Source organism: Helianthus annuus, chromosome 8 (assembly GCF_002127325.2).
Source record: "Helianthus annuus cultivar XRQ/B chromosome 8, HanXRQr2.0-SUNRISE, whole genome shotgun sequence".
NCBI classification, from domain to species: domain Eukaryota; kingdom Viridiplantae; phylum Streptophyta; class Magnoliopsida; order Asterales; family Asteraceae; genus Helianthus; species Helianthus annuus.
The window spans coordinates 96,748,379-96,768,265 of record NC_035440.2 but is presented as its reverse complement, the minus strand read 5'-3'; the positions used below and the strand labels follow the sequence as shown (position 1 = coordinate 96,768,265).

The 19,887-nt window shown below is 35.7% G+C and overlaps 1 protein-coding gene and 1 long non-coding RNA gene across 2 annotated transcripts; both read left to right on the top strand.

Annotated features, from left to right (window-relative positions):
- Positions 1–13,566: 13,566 nt before the first annotated feature.
- LOC110871378 lies at positions 13,567–15,070 on the top strand. Its single transcript, XR_002553687.2, has 4 exons — positions 13,567–13,883; positions 14,597–14,625; positions 14,718–14,772; positions 14,902–15,070. It is a non-coding gene; the product is annotated as an uncharacterized LOC110871378 (long non-coding RNA).
- Positions 15,071–15,101: 31 nt separating this feature from the next.
- Positions 15,102–19,377, top strand: LOC110870408 (replication protein A 70 kDa DNA-binding subunit B-like). Its single transcript, XM_022119591.2, has 13 exons — positions 15,102–15,196; positions 15,298–15,573; positions 15,660–15,755; positions 15,893–16,163; positions 17,293–17,447; positions 17,535–17,814; positions 17,904–18,006; positions 18,114–18,241; positions 18,337–18,421; positions 18,517–18,652; positions 18,729–18,937; positions 19,002–19,122; positions 19,207–19,377. Exons 1-13 carry the CDS (start codon positions 15,170–15,172, stop codon positions 19,375–19,377), a joined length of 2,058 nt encoding a protein of 685 aa, XP_021975283.2. The 5' UTR covers positions 15,102–15,169.
- The last annotated feature ends 510 nt before the right edge of the window (positions 19,378–19,887 follow it).

Below are 19,887 nucleotides of genomic sequence, written 5' to 3'. Positions count from 1 at the left end.
AAGTTAAAATGTGATAAACAATCTTACTGTGGATGTGTCAGTAGATTTTCGCACATTTAGTAAATTGAAACGAGATATAAACCTAAATCAAACTTGATTGATTCGTGGGTAACTATTCTTGAATATATGGGTAACCCCCGAAATCTTGTTTGAAAGGTCCCGTATTCTGAGATACTAGGTCTTTATACTCAGTGATATCTGGGGTATTATCCCGGGACTTCTGCTGTATGGAAGTACTGACCTAGTCCCCGGATAATACTTTTTGCAAATGCTTGAAACATAGCATGAAGCCCTCAGTTGATTAGACAATAAAATTGATAATCATCTGTTGTAGCTGAAAAGATCCTCTAAAGGGGACCCACCAAAAGTCGAGCCGTCATCTCTCTGCTGAACGGAAGTTCTGACCTGAGCTCTCACGGTTTCGCACCTAACCCCTTTACAGATATCAGCTGTGGTATACTCACCTGTAAGACTGAATATTTGGGATCTGGATACAGGAGTATATTCAAGTGGAGTGATACACAATTAAGTTTAAGTCTCTAAAACATTAATATTGTATCTCGAATCAATTGAAATTTGTGTTGAGAATTTAAGAGGACAAACATACTGACAATCTAGGTAAATTGTTTAAAGCTTAAAATGAAATCAAGCTTAACGGTGTTGGTGATTTGTCTCATAAACTGATATGATCCTCTTGCACGAACTCACAAAAATATTGATTGTAAATATTATATTTCTGTATAAGTTTGTTTTTCAAGTGGTGTCAGGTAATATCTCTCAGAAAATCCAAAAAGATTTTAGTGTGTTTTAGTTTAAATTTTGAAAAGTCAAAAAGATTTTCGACAACTGACGTTGGAAAACTAATTTTCAAAATTCCAAATGCTGAACATGATGAGCAGAATTTGAGGGGGAGTGTTTGTGTAAATCTAATTGTTTTCATTAATTCTAATCTTCTTCAAGTGGTTCATCATAAGTTGTTTTGAGGAGAGTTATGTGTTAGTATATAGTGATTTGAAATAATAGTGAAAGAAATTTATTTCTAGATTGAGATTGTGCAGGTAGCCAAGTTTCGATCCTAGAAATCAATTCTGAAGATTTTTGTTGGAGTCAGGTTGATAGATTCTAAAAGATTGTGAAGATCAGATTATGATTCTAAAGATCATGTCAACTGTTGATGCTGATGAACTTAAGGAATCAAGAGATCTGATCAAGAGAATCAGAGTGTTTTAAAGCCAGACAAAGATCCTGAAGATGTTACTGAAGAATAAAAGAATGCCAGTAAATCGAGAGGGGGAGTCTGAAGATAGAGAGAAAAGAGAAAGCCCAGAGACTGATCAAGACTGAAGATGTGAAGACACAACTTTGAAGTCAAGGTGTGTTGACGACTCCATCAACATCTGAGGGGGAGTCTGTTGTTGCACTACATCTGTTGATTACGTCTAGGCGTCTAGGATCAGGTCTTGCATTGTATTGTATAGCATAGGGCACGAAATACGAGAAAACAAGAGTTTGTATAGGTTTTATAGGTTAGGTCGCTCATAGGGTCTTGAGATGTCTGGACCGCTTATTTGTCAAGTATGGGTCGCTTATGTGGACTGACCTGGACCGCTTATATGTAAAATGTCCATACGAGCGGTTCCAAACCACTATATATAGGTGTGCATGAGCGATCCTGATTAAGTCTTACCTTGTATTCCACGCCGAAGTTCTGCCGGTGTGAAGATTGAGCTGTAAATCGTTTCAAAATCAGTAAAACAAACAGTTAGGAAGAAGAACAAGCTATATCTACTTGCTTTTCTTATTATTCCGCATCTGAATTGCAAGAGTTAACCTCTGAACGACTCGTTCGGGTCAGCATTCGATCCTACAAACTATTTAAAATTTCATTTAATTAAAATAACACACTAATTAAAATAGAAGATTACATATAATATTTTTAAAAACTACAAATAAAATTAAAAAGAACTACATATAAGTAAAAAAAGCTACATAAAATTAAAAAAAAAAATAAAACTTCATGATTTCTCCATGTTATATTTTCTATCATTTCATCTTTCATTTCCAACGTCATTTCCAATTGTGGGCCGGTAAAGTGTTAGACGGGCATGGCGAGAAATTTTATATCTTCGCGTTTTTCTTTTAGAGATACCTTTTTTATCGTACAACGCTTGTATATTTTTCCTCAACTCGATCTTTTGTTGTTGGAGGAAATTAAATGTATCAATTTTCGTCCCAAGAAATCTTCCAACTCGTCGGTGTACAACCCTTTACCCAAGGCCAAACTCGGGGCCGAACCCGATGCCAAACCCGATCTCGTTCTTTGAATCCGCTTTTTTGACGTGTCTCTGCCGGTGGGCGGGAAGGAGAATCATCAAAATCTTCCAAATTAAGATCAAACTCTTGGTCACGAGCATCGGACTGCACTTGGGACGAGAGTGTTCTTGCCCTTTTGGATGAGCTTGACTCGCTAGCCGGAGGGACTCTCGCCCATTTCGAAGCGTACCTACATACATCCAAACAATACATGTACTTGAACTCGCTCTTCTTGTTCTCTCTGTATGCTAGCAACCATTCTTGAGAAAAGTCAACCTCGGTTTCACCACTCCTTGGCGCGTTATTCGCCTTATGGAAACAAGCGTTGAGCGCGGTGACGTGAGTATTTATATCACCCCACTTGGACGAGAGGCTATCATTTTCACGATACACCTCCTCCCTGTGCATTTGCATATGAAATGATTTCTTTATGGAATCCCAAAAATCGTTTTTATGTCGTGAATTCCCTATTCCAAGAATATTTTAGACATTATAAAAAAATTATAATAAAACTTAAAACAATAATATTGTTAACATTAAATATGTTATATAAAAAAATACATGAATCGGATTTTGCGATTCGTCGATCCAACATCTTGTCAAAGTAGTTTCTTCTTGAACCGTCCACTTTAATTGTGTTCGTTGAGCGGCCGCTATTGCTCTCTCTTCATCCGTTTTTTTCTTGTGGCTGCTTTTTTGGCCGGTCTGGATGACGAACCACCAACATCTTGCGGTTGAGTTTTGGGCACGGAATCGGGTTGGGAAAGGTTAACTGGAATAGATGAATCGTCGTATAGAAAGTTCGTGTATACATGGTTTTCTAAATACGATGCGATTCTGGCTAGATCGGGACACGGTCAGTGTACTAAACCGTGTGGCGGTTGTTGTGGATGGTTGCGTGTAAGGGGTATTTGGGTCGGGTTTGGTGGTGGATGGTTTTGTGGCGGGCTAGAGTTCGGGTTTTCTTGATATGCAAAAGGGTTGTTTGGGTCGTATCCGCGGTTAAAAGGATGCATTGTAGAGGATTAAATGGATTCATTTTATAAAAAAAAATATAGAGATATGATAGAAGAAGTAGAGAAGTGGTAAAAAATGTAAAAAATGGGTGGGTATTTATAATGTGTAAAAAGGAAATATTTTTTAAATAAAGTATCCGTTTGGTAACGGCTAGCCTCAACGGCTACATCGAACCAGCCAATCAAAGCCAACCAAGTCACACTGCCCCCCCTCCCGCCAGGCTCAATCCCCACGCAAACAGGGCAACGTCATAGCCAACGCTAGCCCGATGTGATCTAGCCAGCGTTTTTGACATATCGCCGCCACAACCCATACCCCACAGTCTAATAGACTACCGTCATCTACAAGTTTATTTTTAAATTAAACTAGCCAACGCCAGCCCGATGTGATGCAGCTTTCAGTAGTGCATGAGAATTTTTATGCTTTTAAATGGTGTAAATGGATTCCCGCTAAGTGTAATTGAAGGATTGTAAACTCTTGCCCTTCTCATTGATAATTACAGAATATATATAATGTACAATGAATCTCCTATCATGGAGGAGATATTTACATGACAAATATAACAGATATGATTTCCTAATTTATACAATTATCTATTACACCCCCGCAGTCGAAGCTAGAGGAGTGCTGAGACTGGACCGGAAATCGTCAAATAAAACTTTAGGCAAGCCTTTCGTGAAGATGTCAGCCACTTGAAAATGCGTAGGAATGTGACGCACCCGAACAGATCCTCGTTGAACCAGATCGCGAACAAAATGAATGTCCAGCTCAATGTGTTTGGTACGTTGATGCTGAACTGGATTCCCTGACAAGTAAATTGCACTAATATTGTCACAATACACGAGACTAGCTGTGGTCAACGGTTTGGGTAGTTCCAACAGAAGATTACACAACCAACAAATTTCAGCAACCACATTTGCAACGCCCCTGTACTCTGCTTTAGCACTAGATCAAGAGATGACCGACTGGCGTTTTGACGACCATGATATAATATTCGGGCCTAAGTAGACACAATAACCGGAAGTAGAACGCCTCGTATCCGGACACCCTGCCCAATCGGAATTGGTATATGCACGTAAAGAGAAATCCGCGGAGGCACCAATAGTTAGTCCATGCGAAGATGTACCTTGAAGGTATTGAATGATACGTTTAAGAGCATTCCAGTGATCCACTTTAGGTGCATGCATGTACATGCAAAGTTGCTGAATAACGTACCAAATGTCGGGCCTCGTGAATGTTAAATATTGAAGGGCTCCCGCAAGACTACGATACAATGTCGGCTCGTCGAAATCAGTACCAGAGTTTGAACCAAGCTTTGGTTTGGTTTCGATAGGCGTGGCGACGGGTTTACACGAAGACATGCCAGCTCGATCAATGATTTCTTTCATGTAAACCTGTTGAGAGAGAAACATTTTGGCACCCTGCCGTTGAACGTGAATACCCAAAAAATGACTTAGTGGCCCGAGATCTTTCATTGCAAACTCAGCGGCAAGACGAGACATAAGGTGCACGCGAAGAGAGTCTGTCGATGTCGTGAGGATTATGCCGTCAACGTAAATAAGAAGATAAGCAGTGGTTTCATTGTGGCGATAAGTGAAAAGGGAGTTATCACATTTACTCTGTTGAAACCCCAATGAGAGAACGAAATCTGTAAATTGTTGGTACCACGCACGAGGAGCCTGTTTCAAACCATATAGCAATTTCTTTAGTAAACACACATGGTCTGGATATTGTTGATGGCAAAACCCCATAGGTTGATACATATACACCACCTCGTTGAGGTTGCCGTGAAGGAACACATTGGTAACATCCAGTTGGTGGATCGGCCAAGATTGTTACAAAGCAAGCGATAACACAATACGTATAGTAGTGGGTTCCACAACAGGACTAAACGTTTCACCACAGTCCACCCCAATCTGTTGATTGCTCCCATTACAGCAAAGACGAGCTTTATATAATTCCAATGTACCATCCGAGCGAAATTTATGGCGAAAGAGCCACATACTACGTAACACATGCATATGAGGTTGCCTCGGAACTAGAACCCATGTCTTATTTTAATAAGAGCATTAAATTCGGTGGTCATGGTGTTATACCACTCCGTGCTAGACAAGGCGTCCTTTGGGTTTTTGGGAATGGGGGTGACGGTTGAAGAGTGAAAGTTAAAAATGTGTTTTGGTTTAACTATTCCATCCATAGACCGAGTACGGATGGTTCGAGTGGGGGGTGGGGGTGGAGAGGGAGGCGGAGGTGAAGTAGAAGTAGAAGTGGTGATGGACTGAGAAGAACTGTTGAATGAGGAGTTGAAGTTGGGCCATCAGGTGAGTTGGGTTAGGTTGAGCAGGGGCTGCAGTTGAGTTGGGTTGGGTTAGGTTCGAGTGGGTCGAGTGAGGTGGAGTAGAGGTATTAGGTTGAGCAGGGGCTGCAGTTGAAAGGCTAGGAGAAGTAGGGGGTGCTCAGGTGAGATCCGATATGATGTAGGTGTAGAGGATGGAGCGTGTCAATGAGAATGTCATAAGATTGTGGAGAGGGCTTTGGATGCTTGTCAAATGGGAAGATGGTTTCGTCAAATATAACATGACGGTTGATTAGGATTTGATGGGTGTTAAGGTCGAGACATTTATAGCCCCGATGATTGGTGGGATAGCCAAGAAAAATGCATGGCATAGATAGATATTGAAGTTTGTGAATATTGATGTGAGGAATGAGAGGGTAGCATAGGCAACCAAAAACTCAGAGGTGCAAGTACGATGGTATGTGATGATAGATTTTGGGTAGGAGAAATGTTGTGAAGGATCTTGCTAGGTAAAATGTTTTGAAGGTAGGTTGCGACTTCCAAGGCATGATGCCAATATGTGTTTGGTAAGGATGAATGGGCTAAAAGAGTGTGAATAATGTTATTAATGGATCGAATTTTTCTTTCGGCTTTCCCGTTTTGGGATGAGGTATCTGGGCAGGAGAAACGAAAATGCATGCTATTTAGTTTGCAAAATTGGTGGAACATGTGATTGTTGTATTCCTTTCCGTTATCACATTGAAATTGTTTAATTTTACGTTCAAATTGGGTATGAATCATGTTATAGAAGGTGGTAAAAATGGAGAAAACTTGAGATTTGTTTGTGAGAGGGTAAGTCCATAGAAAGTTGGAGAAATCATCAATAAAAAGAATGTAATAACGATGACCCCCCGTACTAAGAGTTGGGGAAGTCCAAAGATCACTGTGGACGATATCAAATGGCATTTTCGTAATATTATTAGAATCAAGAAAAGGTAGTATAATATGTTTACCAAACACACATGATTGACAAACATTATTTTTCAAAGGTCCACAATTAATAAAACTAGAAATTTTAAGGGAATGCAATAAAGAAGATCCCGTATGACCGAGACGTTGATGCCATGTGTCTTGAGAAATAGCAGTGAGAGCGGTGGGAGAGGTGATCTTGGTGACTTGGGATGGATCAAAAGTGTAGAGATTTCCGGAGCTATTACATCGTAGGATAGGGGTCCGAGTCTTGAGGTCCTTCACCAAAAAAACATACGGGTCAAATTCAATAGATAATTGATTATCGGTAGTAAAGCGACAAACAGAAAATAAGTTTTTAATTAGAGATGGTGCGTAAAGGACTTGGTTCAATTTGAAAGGTGGTAGGGGAGGGGGTAAGGTAAGGTCGCCTTGTCCATAAGCGGGAATGGTTTGACCATTTCCCACAATTATGTTTCGAATAATGCTGTTATTAAAAAAAGACGAGAGTTGAGAGATAGAAGTCATGTGACGTGTGGCACCCGTATCCATAGCCCAAGAGGGGTCATTGAGTGACATTGCATACATGGCTTGACTGATATCAGTGGGCGTGTGAGTAGCAGCGAAGGACTGAGTCGGGCGAGGGCCTAGGATGCCCGCGGCAGAATTGTTTGGTTTGTTCATTGTTGGGATGGGCAAGGTGGCATATGATTCCACGAAGCCCATTGGGATTGTTGGGTAGTGCCATTATGTGGGCCGGCCCATGGTGGGAGATAAGGCCATGGATAATAACTGCCAAAAGGAGTATTGGCAAGAGAAGAATTATTACCGCCGCTACCAAACTGAGAGCTGCTACCAAACTGCGAGCCATAGCCACCCCTGCCACGGCCGCCGCTGTTCCGGCCTCGTCCAAGGCCTCGTCCGTGGCCGCGACCACGACCCCGATTTGAATTATCCACCCGCTGATCCCGCTGTTCGGACCTGTCCCGGTTGTCTCGGTGTTGCGGTTCAATTGTGGTGGTAAGTGTCGTACCAGCCGACTAAGCCGAGTGTCGGGCTTGACTGATCTTTCTTGATTCGGCCATACACTACCGTGAACAAGTGTCATAGAAATTTGGGAGAGGCTTCATTTGTTGTATGACGAAGGCAGTGTTCTCGTATTGTTCTGTCAGGCCCGATAGAAGTTGCAACACAAGTTATTCATCAGTAACATGGGAGCCCAGATTGGACAGTTGATCAAAAATTACCTTGAGGGCTTGGCAATAAGCGGACATATTCGGAAGTTGATCCAGGTGGGTGTTGGCAAACTTGTTGTTGAGGTCGATTGTGCGGGTGGCTTTGTTATCTTGAAAGATGTTTGCGATGGTGGTCCATGCCTCGTATGCAGTGGTATCGGGTTTTAGAACAGTGTGTAGAAGATCAGTTGAGATGGTCCTGTAAATCCATTGTAGAATAATGGAATCGAGACGCTCCCATGTCTCGGTTGGTGCAGACTTTTCTTTCTCCTTGTCTTTGTTCGTATTAGATGAGGAAGCAGTTTCCGTAGCCGGTTTGGGTTGTGGGTGATCGAAAACGAGATGAGCCTTACATTGGATTTTGAACATCTCTGACCACGTGGTATAGTGGCCGGTTTCAATGTCAAGAGTGACGGGTATGAGATTTTTGATGGAAGTGACGGTGACTGCAGGGTGTAAGGAAGAGGATGAAGAAAACATGTTTGAGAAGGGGAGGTCGGCGCAGGGAGGAGATGGGTGAGAGAACAGGATCGGCTAGGGTTTTAGGAGGTTTGATACCATGAAGGAATTTAAACTCTTGCCCTTCTCATTGATAATTACAGAATATATATATAATGTACAATGAATCTCCTATCATGGAGGAGATATTTACATGACAAATATAACAGATATGATTTCCTAATTTATACAATTGTCTATTAGTAATATCTTTGCGTGGAGTGCAGAAATGGACCGCCTTCCAACGAGAGTCGCCCTTCAAAGAACAAAATATTACTGTCGATTGTGATAGATGTGTGTTTTGTGAAGACGATGAAGAAACAGTGAATCATATTTTCACGGCTTGTGGTATGGCGGCGGGAGTGTGGAATGCTATTTCTAATTGGTGCGGGGTTCCTCAGATTTACGCCTTTACAATAAAAGATCTTCTAGAATTACATAATACTTGCAGGTTGGTGGCGGTTAAAAATGAGGCTTTTATGGCGTGGTGATTGTTGCTTGTTGGAGGATATGGAAGGCGAGAAACGAATGGATCTTCGCGGAGAAGAAGACTAAAGTGGTAGAGTTGGTTGTGGATATGAAGGCTATGAGCTATTTGTGGTTTAAAAATAGGCATAAAAGTGTAAATGTAGATTGGGACAGTTGGCGTAGTTTCACTTTCTTATAATTGGTTTGTTGGGCTCTTCATTCCTGCCTTAGGAATGGAGTTGGCCGTGTTTTAATAGTTCAATTTTCAAAAAAAAAAAGTTAAATCATAACGTTTGAGGTGTTAGAGCATTCACATCCTAACCATCAAATTATGTGAGGAGGGGTTTTTATATTATAAAGGGTATAAAAAGTGGTTGTGAGTAGAGGAGAGAGAAAATGTTACTGTTCATCTGTATATTTGGGGGGACACTGTTCACCCGTTATAATTTTTTAATATATTTTGAAAGTGGTTGTGAGTGGAAGTGAGAGAAAAAGGTAATGATAATATTATTTAATTGAAAGGAGAGAGAAAAGGTATTTGTTTTTAGTGGAAATATATTGATATAGGAGTTGTTTTTTAGTGGAATGTATGTATAATTTGATGGATTGGATGTGAATGCTCTTATATAATACACATACAAATCCAAATCTAAAGATCTGTTAGTTACAAAGGATCCAAGCAAGAGAGATGTAATTTTGTATATTTTAAACCCTTTTCGTAAAATACAACTCAAAACAATTTGTTATACAATCAACTTATACTTTTTTAAAAGTTAAAAAATGCCCCTCTCTTAATTCTTACAGCTTAGTCGTAAAATACAACTCAAAACAAGACAAGAAATATTTAACTTTACTAAGTATTTAAGAGCATTCATATTGGAGCCTTTATATTAATAGATTCTATATAATTTAGAGATAGAGATAAAGGAAACAACATAAACACAATTACATTAGAATCTTTATAATAGAAAAAATTTTATAGATATTAAAGTACATCTCTATCTTTAGAGGCTCATATCAAAACCTCTATATTATTATTGTGAATGTGTAGGAAAGATAAACAAATAATAAAATAAGTGATTGTGAGTAAGATAGAGAGTTCAATGTGAGAGGCTTTTAAAAATTAAACATAATTTAGGGGCTGTTTGGCAACTTCTGAATAGTTAAGTGTTGAACTAGTAAGAGGTCTGAACCATTAAGTGTTAAACCAGTAAGAGGTCTAAATCATTAAGAGCCAGTATAATGTTTAACCATTCAGAGACAAATGTCTGACCAATTCAGACTAGAGGTCTTAACTATTTAGACTCAGTATAATGCTTAACTATTCAGATGCAAATGTCTGAACCATTCAGACATCTGCTCACGAAACAAAAAGTCTGAACCATTAAGTGCTGAACCAGTAAGAAATCTGAACCATTAAGAGTCTTATTAAAAGGTAAATAAACAACTTTTTAAAGAAAAATGTGTTTTTTGATTAAATTATATAGATGAAGATGAATACTCTAGTCTAAATGATTTAAAGAATACTCTTATTTAAAGGCAAACACTTCTCTTTCAACACAAACTTATATAGAAATTTAAAACATCTATTATTAAAATAATAATCATTTGCATGCATGGTCAAAGAACATTATAATTTTGTAATGTCAGTTGTGCCATGCTTTTCTTGGTCCAATTTGCAAGAAGAGAATGAATCTGCCCATAGTTTTTCCTTCACTGCAATAATTTCTGAATTTCTTACCTCTTCATGACATGTATATAATATCCGCATCCATACAAATATCGGTGATCCAGAGTGGTCAGTTTCACAAAGATTTGTTTCCAATAAGTCTAATAAACTATTTATATATAAATATATAACTTAAAACTATAAGATACATACAATACACTGGAGTCCCCAAGGGACATAAAAAAAATTAGTATTTTATCTTAAGAAAGGAAAAGAACTTAATCTGATAGAAAATCCTGAAATCCAAAACATACAGGACGCTTATCCGAGTATAAATTAATTTTACAAAATGTTGCATGTTTCGGAGGGATACGGTGCCTACCCGATTATCCAAACATGTTTACTTGCATCTAAACCGAATATAGTAATATATTTGATAATTATAAAATACATACTATACGGTGGAGTCTCCAAGGGATATAGTATGATGGTAAAATGCATTCCTTCTATTTTAGAGGTGTATGATTCAAATCCTGTAGTTGCATGTATTAATGGTTAATAGAAGTATATTAGGGGGTACGGGGTGCCTTCGGGCAACCCCTTCGGTGAGTCGAAATCCCGATCGGGATTGTGCCGCCAACAAAGGCGGTGAAGAGAGAGAGGGTGGAAAACGGTGATGAGGTGCCGAAGGAGAGAGGGGAAAGGTGGTGGGGCCAGCCCACTTTCAACCAATCAATGCTTTCCCTTTTTTTTTTTTTTTTTTTTTTTTTTTTTAAAAAAAACCCAATTCACCTAATAGGGGAGTGGCGCCATCAAATGGGGGTGTTAGAGGAGTTTAAGAGGGGAGTTGACGTGGCACACGGGGATTGGTTTGACGTAAGAGAGGGGACTCACCTATTAGGTGAGCACCCCCTTCACCCTTAGGAATATACAGTGGAAAAAACCATGTAATCATTATATTTTTGTAATAATTATGATATAAAGTTTTCTTAACGACAGCTTTTATTGCCATTATTAAAAGAATAATTTTTTAATCATCGTCATGCCATGATTAAAAGAACAATTTTTTAATCATCATCATGAGTGGTTGGTGGTTTATGAAGGATCAGTATATCTTGAAAAAGGAAAAGAAAAAGAACCAAATCTCATAGAAAAATGCTAAAATACGAAACATACAGGGCGGTTATCCGGTTTTACAAAATGCTGTTGGTTTAGAACGGGTACACTAAGACGGGAGGGTATGGTATAAAGCTCCTAGGGGCTTTATCACGCTACCTCAGCGTCACAGAGAGCTTTTAAGCCTCTTCCTTTAACTTAGAGGATGTGGTTTAACTATCCACTTTACACTACAGCGCCCCCATTTTGACCAAATATCATCGTTCAACTCAATTTCACCTCGTTAACGTGCTGGCGAGAGGAGGATGGCTCCCCCGATAACTCCGGCAGTATGAACGATGGCGCCCCCGGGGCGCTATGGTGGACGAGGTGGCGGGGTGGCGTTAAGCCACACCCACCGGCCTAATAGATCATCCGAAAATGTTTACCTGCATTTAAACCAAATATTATAATCTAAGATATATAAAAAATAGTATGATGAAGTGTAACTGAATATTTTATATTTCAAGTCAGGGGCGGTGATAAGGGTGCGCGGGGAGGACCATCGCACAGGGCCCGTGATTTTAAGGGGCACGTGTTTAAAAAAAAAATATGATATATACATGTTATTTTTTTTTAAATAATATACCCATACAAATTCAAATATTGAACCATTTACAAATCAATTTTATGGTTCAGAAGTTAGAATATTAGCATTAGGTTTAGTGAGTCTAATACCTATGTGATTCTAAAAAATTAATAATAAAACATTACGGAATGACACATTTTTTAAACTCAAACAGGGTACATGATTTCTCAGAGACGTCACTGTTTCAAGTTAGCATTCTTTAAAATTGAGTTTTAGGTAATAGATGTGCCAATGGGTAATTTTTAACTACATAAGGACTATAATACGAGTATCATGATACCCATAAACTGAATGGATAATGTGCAATATGTACCAATGGGTATATGACTGAGCATAAGACATTATTTGTATATCGAAATTTTTGGAGGCTCTAAGCAAATTATAAAAGGCAAGACCCCTTTGAATTGGTATAAAGAAAACACTGGTTCTACTTTATGCCTTCCAAGTCTCAATCACAGCCACAGTATCAAAATTCAACGATTCAAAGTATCAATTAGGGATTTAGGGCAAACAATGATTGAATGAATCAGAATATATAGAGATTACTATAAAAAATAGTCTAACCAACCTGCATTATCCTTGCGACACCACTCATTTCTCCTAATTATGCCTCTAATTTCTACCCAATCGCCAACGCCATTGAGCGGAATGAACATGTAGGACGTTACAATTAGCGAGAATGACAACATCAGCCTAAATTAAATACGAATTGCATATTACTTGGAGTTTAAATTGGGCCTGTTTTATTTTAAATCGGTTCTTGAGTTGGGCTTTACAATAAACATAGTTTTTTGTTTTGTTCATTTGGGCCTAATACTATAATGCGCATATGTCATATAAAGACTTTTAAAAGATTTGAGGACCCTATTTTTTAGAAGCCCTAGGCCATTGCCTGGATTTGAAAGCCTCTACATCCGGCTTTGGTCGGAGATCGGCTTTCTAAACAGGATACCTTTGGAAGAGGCATTAACAAAAAGAGGAGTAAAAGTAGATTCAATGATATGCGCCAACTGCAGGAATGATTCTCTATAGATCATCTATTAGTTTTTTGTCCATTTGTAAAAAAAAAAAAAAAAAACAGTTTAGTCACATTGCACAAGAAAACGGTTCAAGCGATGTTCCAGGTCAATCATGATTTTTTTTACGGCTAATTTCTTTAATTCGTTGTTGTCTGTGAGATTTGAACCAGAGACCTTCCCCTTCGCAACCTAGGTGTTTTAAAGGTTTTGCCTTTACCAATGGACCACCACCCATTAATGGTAATCATGATGTAATTTTAATTTCTTAGGCTATCGGTTTCCCGATTGTTATTCTAGCTTCTTGCTAGTTATCTACTACTTCTAATAAAGCAAAATAATTTTAAGCCATTTGTCATAGTTTTAACCTATTACTTGCCACTTGGCAATTGACTAATCCATTTTTGTTTCTAATGACCGCCAAAACCAAGAATCCTCACTTTTCTTTTATTTTCCTTTTTCTTTCTCTAACCTAATTAATTCACCACCGTTTCACAAAGAAATCTCTTCATCTTCACTCCAATCATCTTCCCAAAATACATTTGGTTTCCTTACATAAGAATGAAAATCGCTGGATCTACATATAATCATTGGATTCGATTGTTCTGCTTCTTCATCGACGCATACTTTTTCTTTTATCGGCGATTCATAGAAGATTCTGAAATCGATATACAAATCCGTAAGTTGTTTATGTTAAATTTCTTCTTTAATCATTATTTTGTGTTTCTTCGTTTCTTTACTTTCTTAAATTTATGTTTATGTTGAATAAACCCTAAATATGATTGTCATTGATAAATCTGTTGATTTTGGGGTTTTAATTTATGTTTACCTTTACAAATACGATGTTTATGAATAACCCTAAACCCGATGCATGCTGCTGAATTATCTTAATTTATATTGTTTTTTCATTCATTCAACTTTGTATCAAACCCTATTCCCGATTTGGATGCTGAATAACTTTGAATTCTATAATTTTAACTTTTGTATATTAATATTATTTGATTTTTTGATCTGTAATTGTTAATAATTCTGTGATTCTGATTCAACAGTCTATATCCGATTTTGCATATAAAAATGAATTGATTTTGGGGGTTTAACAATTTGTTTTGAATTAATATGTTTATATTGTTTTTTCAACTTTATATTTTCCTTACTTTTTGTGTTATAGAACTACTTATTAAACAGATTGTAATGTGTAATCAGTTTATTTTTTATGCTATCATAATATGATTATATAATTAGTTGTCATAATTTTTTTCCACATTATGTTTATGAAGATAGTTGTTTACAGAAATTTATGTTTGATTGCATAATTTGATTATTTTGTTTGTAACTACGTTGAATGCATAATGATTTATCTGATGTCGTTTGTTTATGTAAACTATATTTTAGGTATTTACTATGGGTGATAGTTCATCAAGGTATTTTTGTATTCATTTTACTTATTTTGTTGCAATAACCTAAACATGTTTTACTTTATTAACATTTGTTTTTGTATTGTATTCTAATTCAGTTACAGAGCACCCTGGTTCTGTAGGGAAATGAGTCGAGCAGACCAAGTTATTATGGTAGGTGAATAATTTTTTATTGAGTTTTTGTTTAGTTTTTTTCTTTTTATTTTATAAAGTTTACTATAATTTTTTTTAAACCTTTTGAGTATAATTATAATTCGTTTTTCCATTCTATTGTTACATTAGGCCATACCAGATGACGCTGCGTCTAAACTATGGGGTGTTGACAAAGGCCCTACTAATGTTACGATACACACTGAAGATGGCAGTGTCTTTAATGTTTTTTTAAGCGCTTCTAAAGGGAAGATATTTTTTTTTTTAATGGTTGGTCCAATGTTGTATACACTTGGGACTAACCAAAGGGTGTTTGGTAGTTTTTAATCCACTAGATCCTACAACTTTTAAATTAACAAGTTTCATTGATGGGGTTAGTCGTGGCTCTTTCTGGACATATATGCTATCTCCGTCATGTAATTTTTATGTAAGATAAACTCATATATTACTTTTTCCTAATGTGTAGAATTATTAATTTATTTATATTAATATTAACCTTTTTTTCTTTCCTTTTGTATCATCCTACAGGACATCCCTCAAAGTACTTTGCCCAAAAGTTACGATTATTCCTCAAATGACGTAACCTCTACTGTAATGATAGACAACAAAACATTTAACGTTTCTATTGTAACATACGACGGTAAAGTCGGTTTTACCGTTGGTATGGACGTAATTGTTAGTCTGTTTCAGTTGGAGGTTGGTTGTTTATTGTTATTTACTAAAGGTTTTGGTCATTTTTTCTATTTAAAAGTTTTTGGAAAAAACGGTGTTGAAATCAATTATCCTGATGTAGATGCTGATGAGGTAAATTACATATTGATAGCAATTTATACATTATATATATATGCTAACATGCTAATTGATTACAAATTATATTTATTACTTTTCAGGCTGAAGTTCCACCCTTAGATGCTGAAAACGAACCTGATGAACACATAGATGGTTGTGTTACAACGTTTGTTCGTATGGCTGGTGAAGATTATTTTGTAAGTTTGAATATACTTTTACAAACTCCTTAAAAACAAGTTATCTCATTTTATTTTACTCTATAAAGATATAAAGAATAAAGATATAAAGATAAATAATCATATCTATTGTTAAAGATATTTTTACAACAATGCAGAGAATCCCTGATCCTGTTTCACGCAAGGCTAGACTTGATGAAGGCTTAAAGGATTTGAACATAAGATTTTTGCATATGGATCCTCCACTGCAAATTACCAACGGTACAAGACGTGAAAAAAGACCCAACGGTCGTGGTTATCGATACGCTTTAACCTGTTGGAAGAAGTTCATAAAAGCCGCTCGGATTAAGGTCCGTGACCAGGTTCACTATTCTTTTGATGAAAATGAGCAGGTTTTGAGTGTTGAGAGGGTTGTACCTTACGTTAAGCGTACTAAGTAGTTATATGACAATTACGGCATGTTTTTTGCCTTATCCATTTATTTGGTTTTAACATTGGTTTTGGTTTTCAATTTCAAGGTTTTTTTTTTATTTTTCATATCTTAACTGTTATGTTATTCACTATATGCCATGTCTTTAAAGTTCAATGTATGTTATTACTATTTTTTAATCTCACTACATTAATGATGTATTTAAAACAATATACAAACTACTTATAAGGATAAAAGAAGCTGATATATTCCAATATTAACTGATTAATGTTTACAAATTATATAGTTTTTATATAACTCACGGTTCAAGTTGTTATAATAACATTACTGTATAATGTATATTTTGTTATTGTGATAATTTAATGTATTCTATATTTTTTTGGTTTTTATAAAAATATAAAAAAATAAAATTTTAAACATTAAAGTCAAGCATATTTATAAATGATTGATATTGATAGAATACCTTATTATTTAACCATTTAACATGATTTAAAATAACCACGATCCTATTCATGATTTTATCAACTTACTTTCTGCACATAGATTATATTGTTGTTATTTCTAGATTGTAGAATATTGTATGTTTTTCATTTTCATCTGTAAACCTTGCATTTTAGTTTGTACCTGTTATATTATAAACTTTTTAATTTTAATATAACATTTAATTAGCATAAAGAAAGTATTAATATTCTTTTTAACAATAGAAAGTCAACTTTCTCTTAATTGCTTGAACAAAGTCGAAAATTTTTACTTTAGTAAATGTTTAGTTAATTATGGAAACTGTTGAATCATAATAATTTATAAAAATGTAATTTTTTTTATTTTAGTAAAGTTTATCAATTATAATTAAGATAAATAAATAATATTGCTACCATAATTAAGTGACCATTTTATTATATAAATTAGTTTCATTTGTTATTATTAATACACATCACAACTACTGAAGTTGTCTCTTTCGATATACATATCTTCTGGTATGAGTTTTGAATTTGTAATGTCTTTGATGTAGTTATTTTTAAGTTGTTTTAGTCATCAGCATACATAGGATGTTTTCATGTTCTTTTCTTCAATTATTGTTCTATATCATCATCAACTAACATATTTTAACTGTTTTTTTATTTATTTTAGAGATGGAACAGGCTGCTGTCACACTTTTGAATAATGTTGATCTTAATGTTGATGATTACACCATCAGAATCCGCATTGTCAGGCTATGGACAAGACCTACTTTCAATAATCCTAGAAAGATTTATTGCTACGACATGATATTCATGGACCAGGAGGTTTTTTTTAGACCAACTCTTACTTTTGTTTGAATAAAAAATATTTAGTTTCAGATTATAATTACTTATAAAACTGTTTTTTTTCAGGGTACGAAAATGCAGGCCTTTGTTTTACAGAAAAACACTACTGGTTATGAACATTTGCTGAAAGAAAATCAATGTTTAACCATTCGTAACCCTTCGATGGGTGAAAATCGTCAAAAAGTCAAATATGTTCATACTTCGTTCAAGATCAATCTAAATCCCAACACTACTGTCCAAGAATGCAATGAGCCTGTTGGTGCTGAATGGGGATTTGACTTTTCTCCATTTGATTCTATTGTGGATGACCCTCTAGATGATAGCAAGTCTTTCAAAAGCCCTATTGGTAAATTATTTTTAATTTTTCTTAATTTTTAATAAATTTAATATTATATATCTTATGTAATATTAATTTCATTATTCTGTGATGTTTAGATGTTATCGGTTTTGTTGTCAAGTGTCTTCCGTCAGATGATAAGAGTGATAATAATAACGGCAAAGACGAGAAGAAGACAACCTTTATTTTGGAAGATTTGCAGTACATCCTTATATATATATACATATACCTTATATTACTTATATATTTCTCCCGTTTTTTATATATTTTACAACTATCAAGTTAATTCTTTACTTTTTGTTTTTTAGACACCATCAGATTTACGTCACGTTATGGGGTTGTTATGCTGATCAGATTTTGGATTTTGAGAAAAACAATAAGGACGAAAAGAATGTTGTGGTTGTTGTTCAGTTTGGGAAGTACAGATTTTGGGGAGGTATATTCTATACCTACATTCAGACTTTTCATTAAACTACATATTGATTTTTATACAACTTTGACTTTTATTTTTATGTTGTAATAATGAAACAGGTAATATGTATGTCTCAAATTTGTATAATGTAACTCGAGTCTTGATAAACTCTGAGGTGAAAGAGATAATGGATTTCAAGAAAAGGTTTGCAATCGTATTACATTTTTTTATAGTTTTACTTTTAATATGTATTACTTTCAATAATGTTCTAAATAATTATTTTGACATTTTTTTATTAGATTTATCGAGAGACTTTCTCCCGAGATTTCTTCCAGTTATTCTGGCTTAAGTTCTCCTGTTGTGAAGACTGTCACTGAAGAGTTCCTATCTGACTTGACGTTTTATCCCATTGGGTCGTTAAACTCAATAGATACGGTAACACCGATATAAATATCTTTAATATTTATTCTTTTATCTATATTTTTATACATTATCTATATCTTAAACACAGACGAGGTTTGTTGTCATTGTTGGCACTATCAAGAGTTTTGCATCGAACAATGAGTGGTTTTACAACGCCTGCACAACCTGCAACAAAAAGGTTTCAACAACTACTGTTGTTAAACAGAAGCAGGATGATACTGATGGTGTTGAAGAGGTCACTGTCTTGGAATGCAAGACTGATGTTTGTAATACAAAGAACGTTTCATCAGTTCCAAGGTAAATCTTATCCATGTTAAGTTTTTTTTTCAAGATAATTAAATATCATTAATATATTTTGCAGAATTAGGCTTTATATACGTGTGCAAGATTGTACTGGTATTGTTAGCCTGACATTGTTCGAGCGTGAGGTGACAAAGCTTTTGAAGGTTAATGCTAATCAGCTTTTAGACAACAACATTGAAGTACGTAATAAAAATTTCCTTTTTATCATATTTTTTCGTTAGTATACAACATACAACAGTAAAGTATATTTTCTTTTTCAACAGTTAGCAAACGAAGGAAGTTTTCCAAATGAGCTTAATTCTTTACTCAATATGAAGTTTGCGTTCAAGATTGCTGTTTCTTCTTTTAACATTACCAAAAAGTCTGATGGCTACTCAGTCTCCAAGATGACTAATAACCCTGTCGTTTTATCGGAGCTTGATATAACATTTTGACACTATTCAGGTATATTTTTTCTAATTTACCTTTGTACTATTATTACAAGTTGTCAATAATTTTTGTGTATTAATTATTATCATTTTTTGGTTATTTTTTTTTTATACAAATTCAGCCTATTGATGAAGAAGCCTTCAGTGTCGAACCATCTGATTCAAATCGTACTGAAGATTTGCCTGTTAAGGTTTACTATACTATACCTTATGTTTCAATTAATTCTTACTCATTACCTGTTAAATAAATTAATATTTTTAACTCATCCCTACTTATTTATTTATTTTCTTTTTATAGGATTCCATATCCCAAACGGGAGACGATGTAACCCCTAGCTCGAATGTTTTTAAAGTTGGCTTTACAACATCGTTTGATCAGAAGGATGCTGACTTGGATACGAACAGCGAACGTGACTTGAAGCGCAATTTGGATACCGTGTATGACGTGGATGCTGTTTCTTCCCAGTCTTCATCAAAGATGCGTAAAGACGGTGGTGTCGATGAAGTTATTCTGAT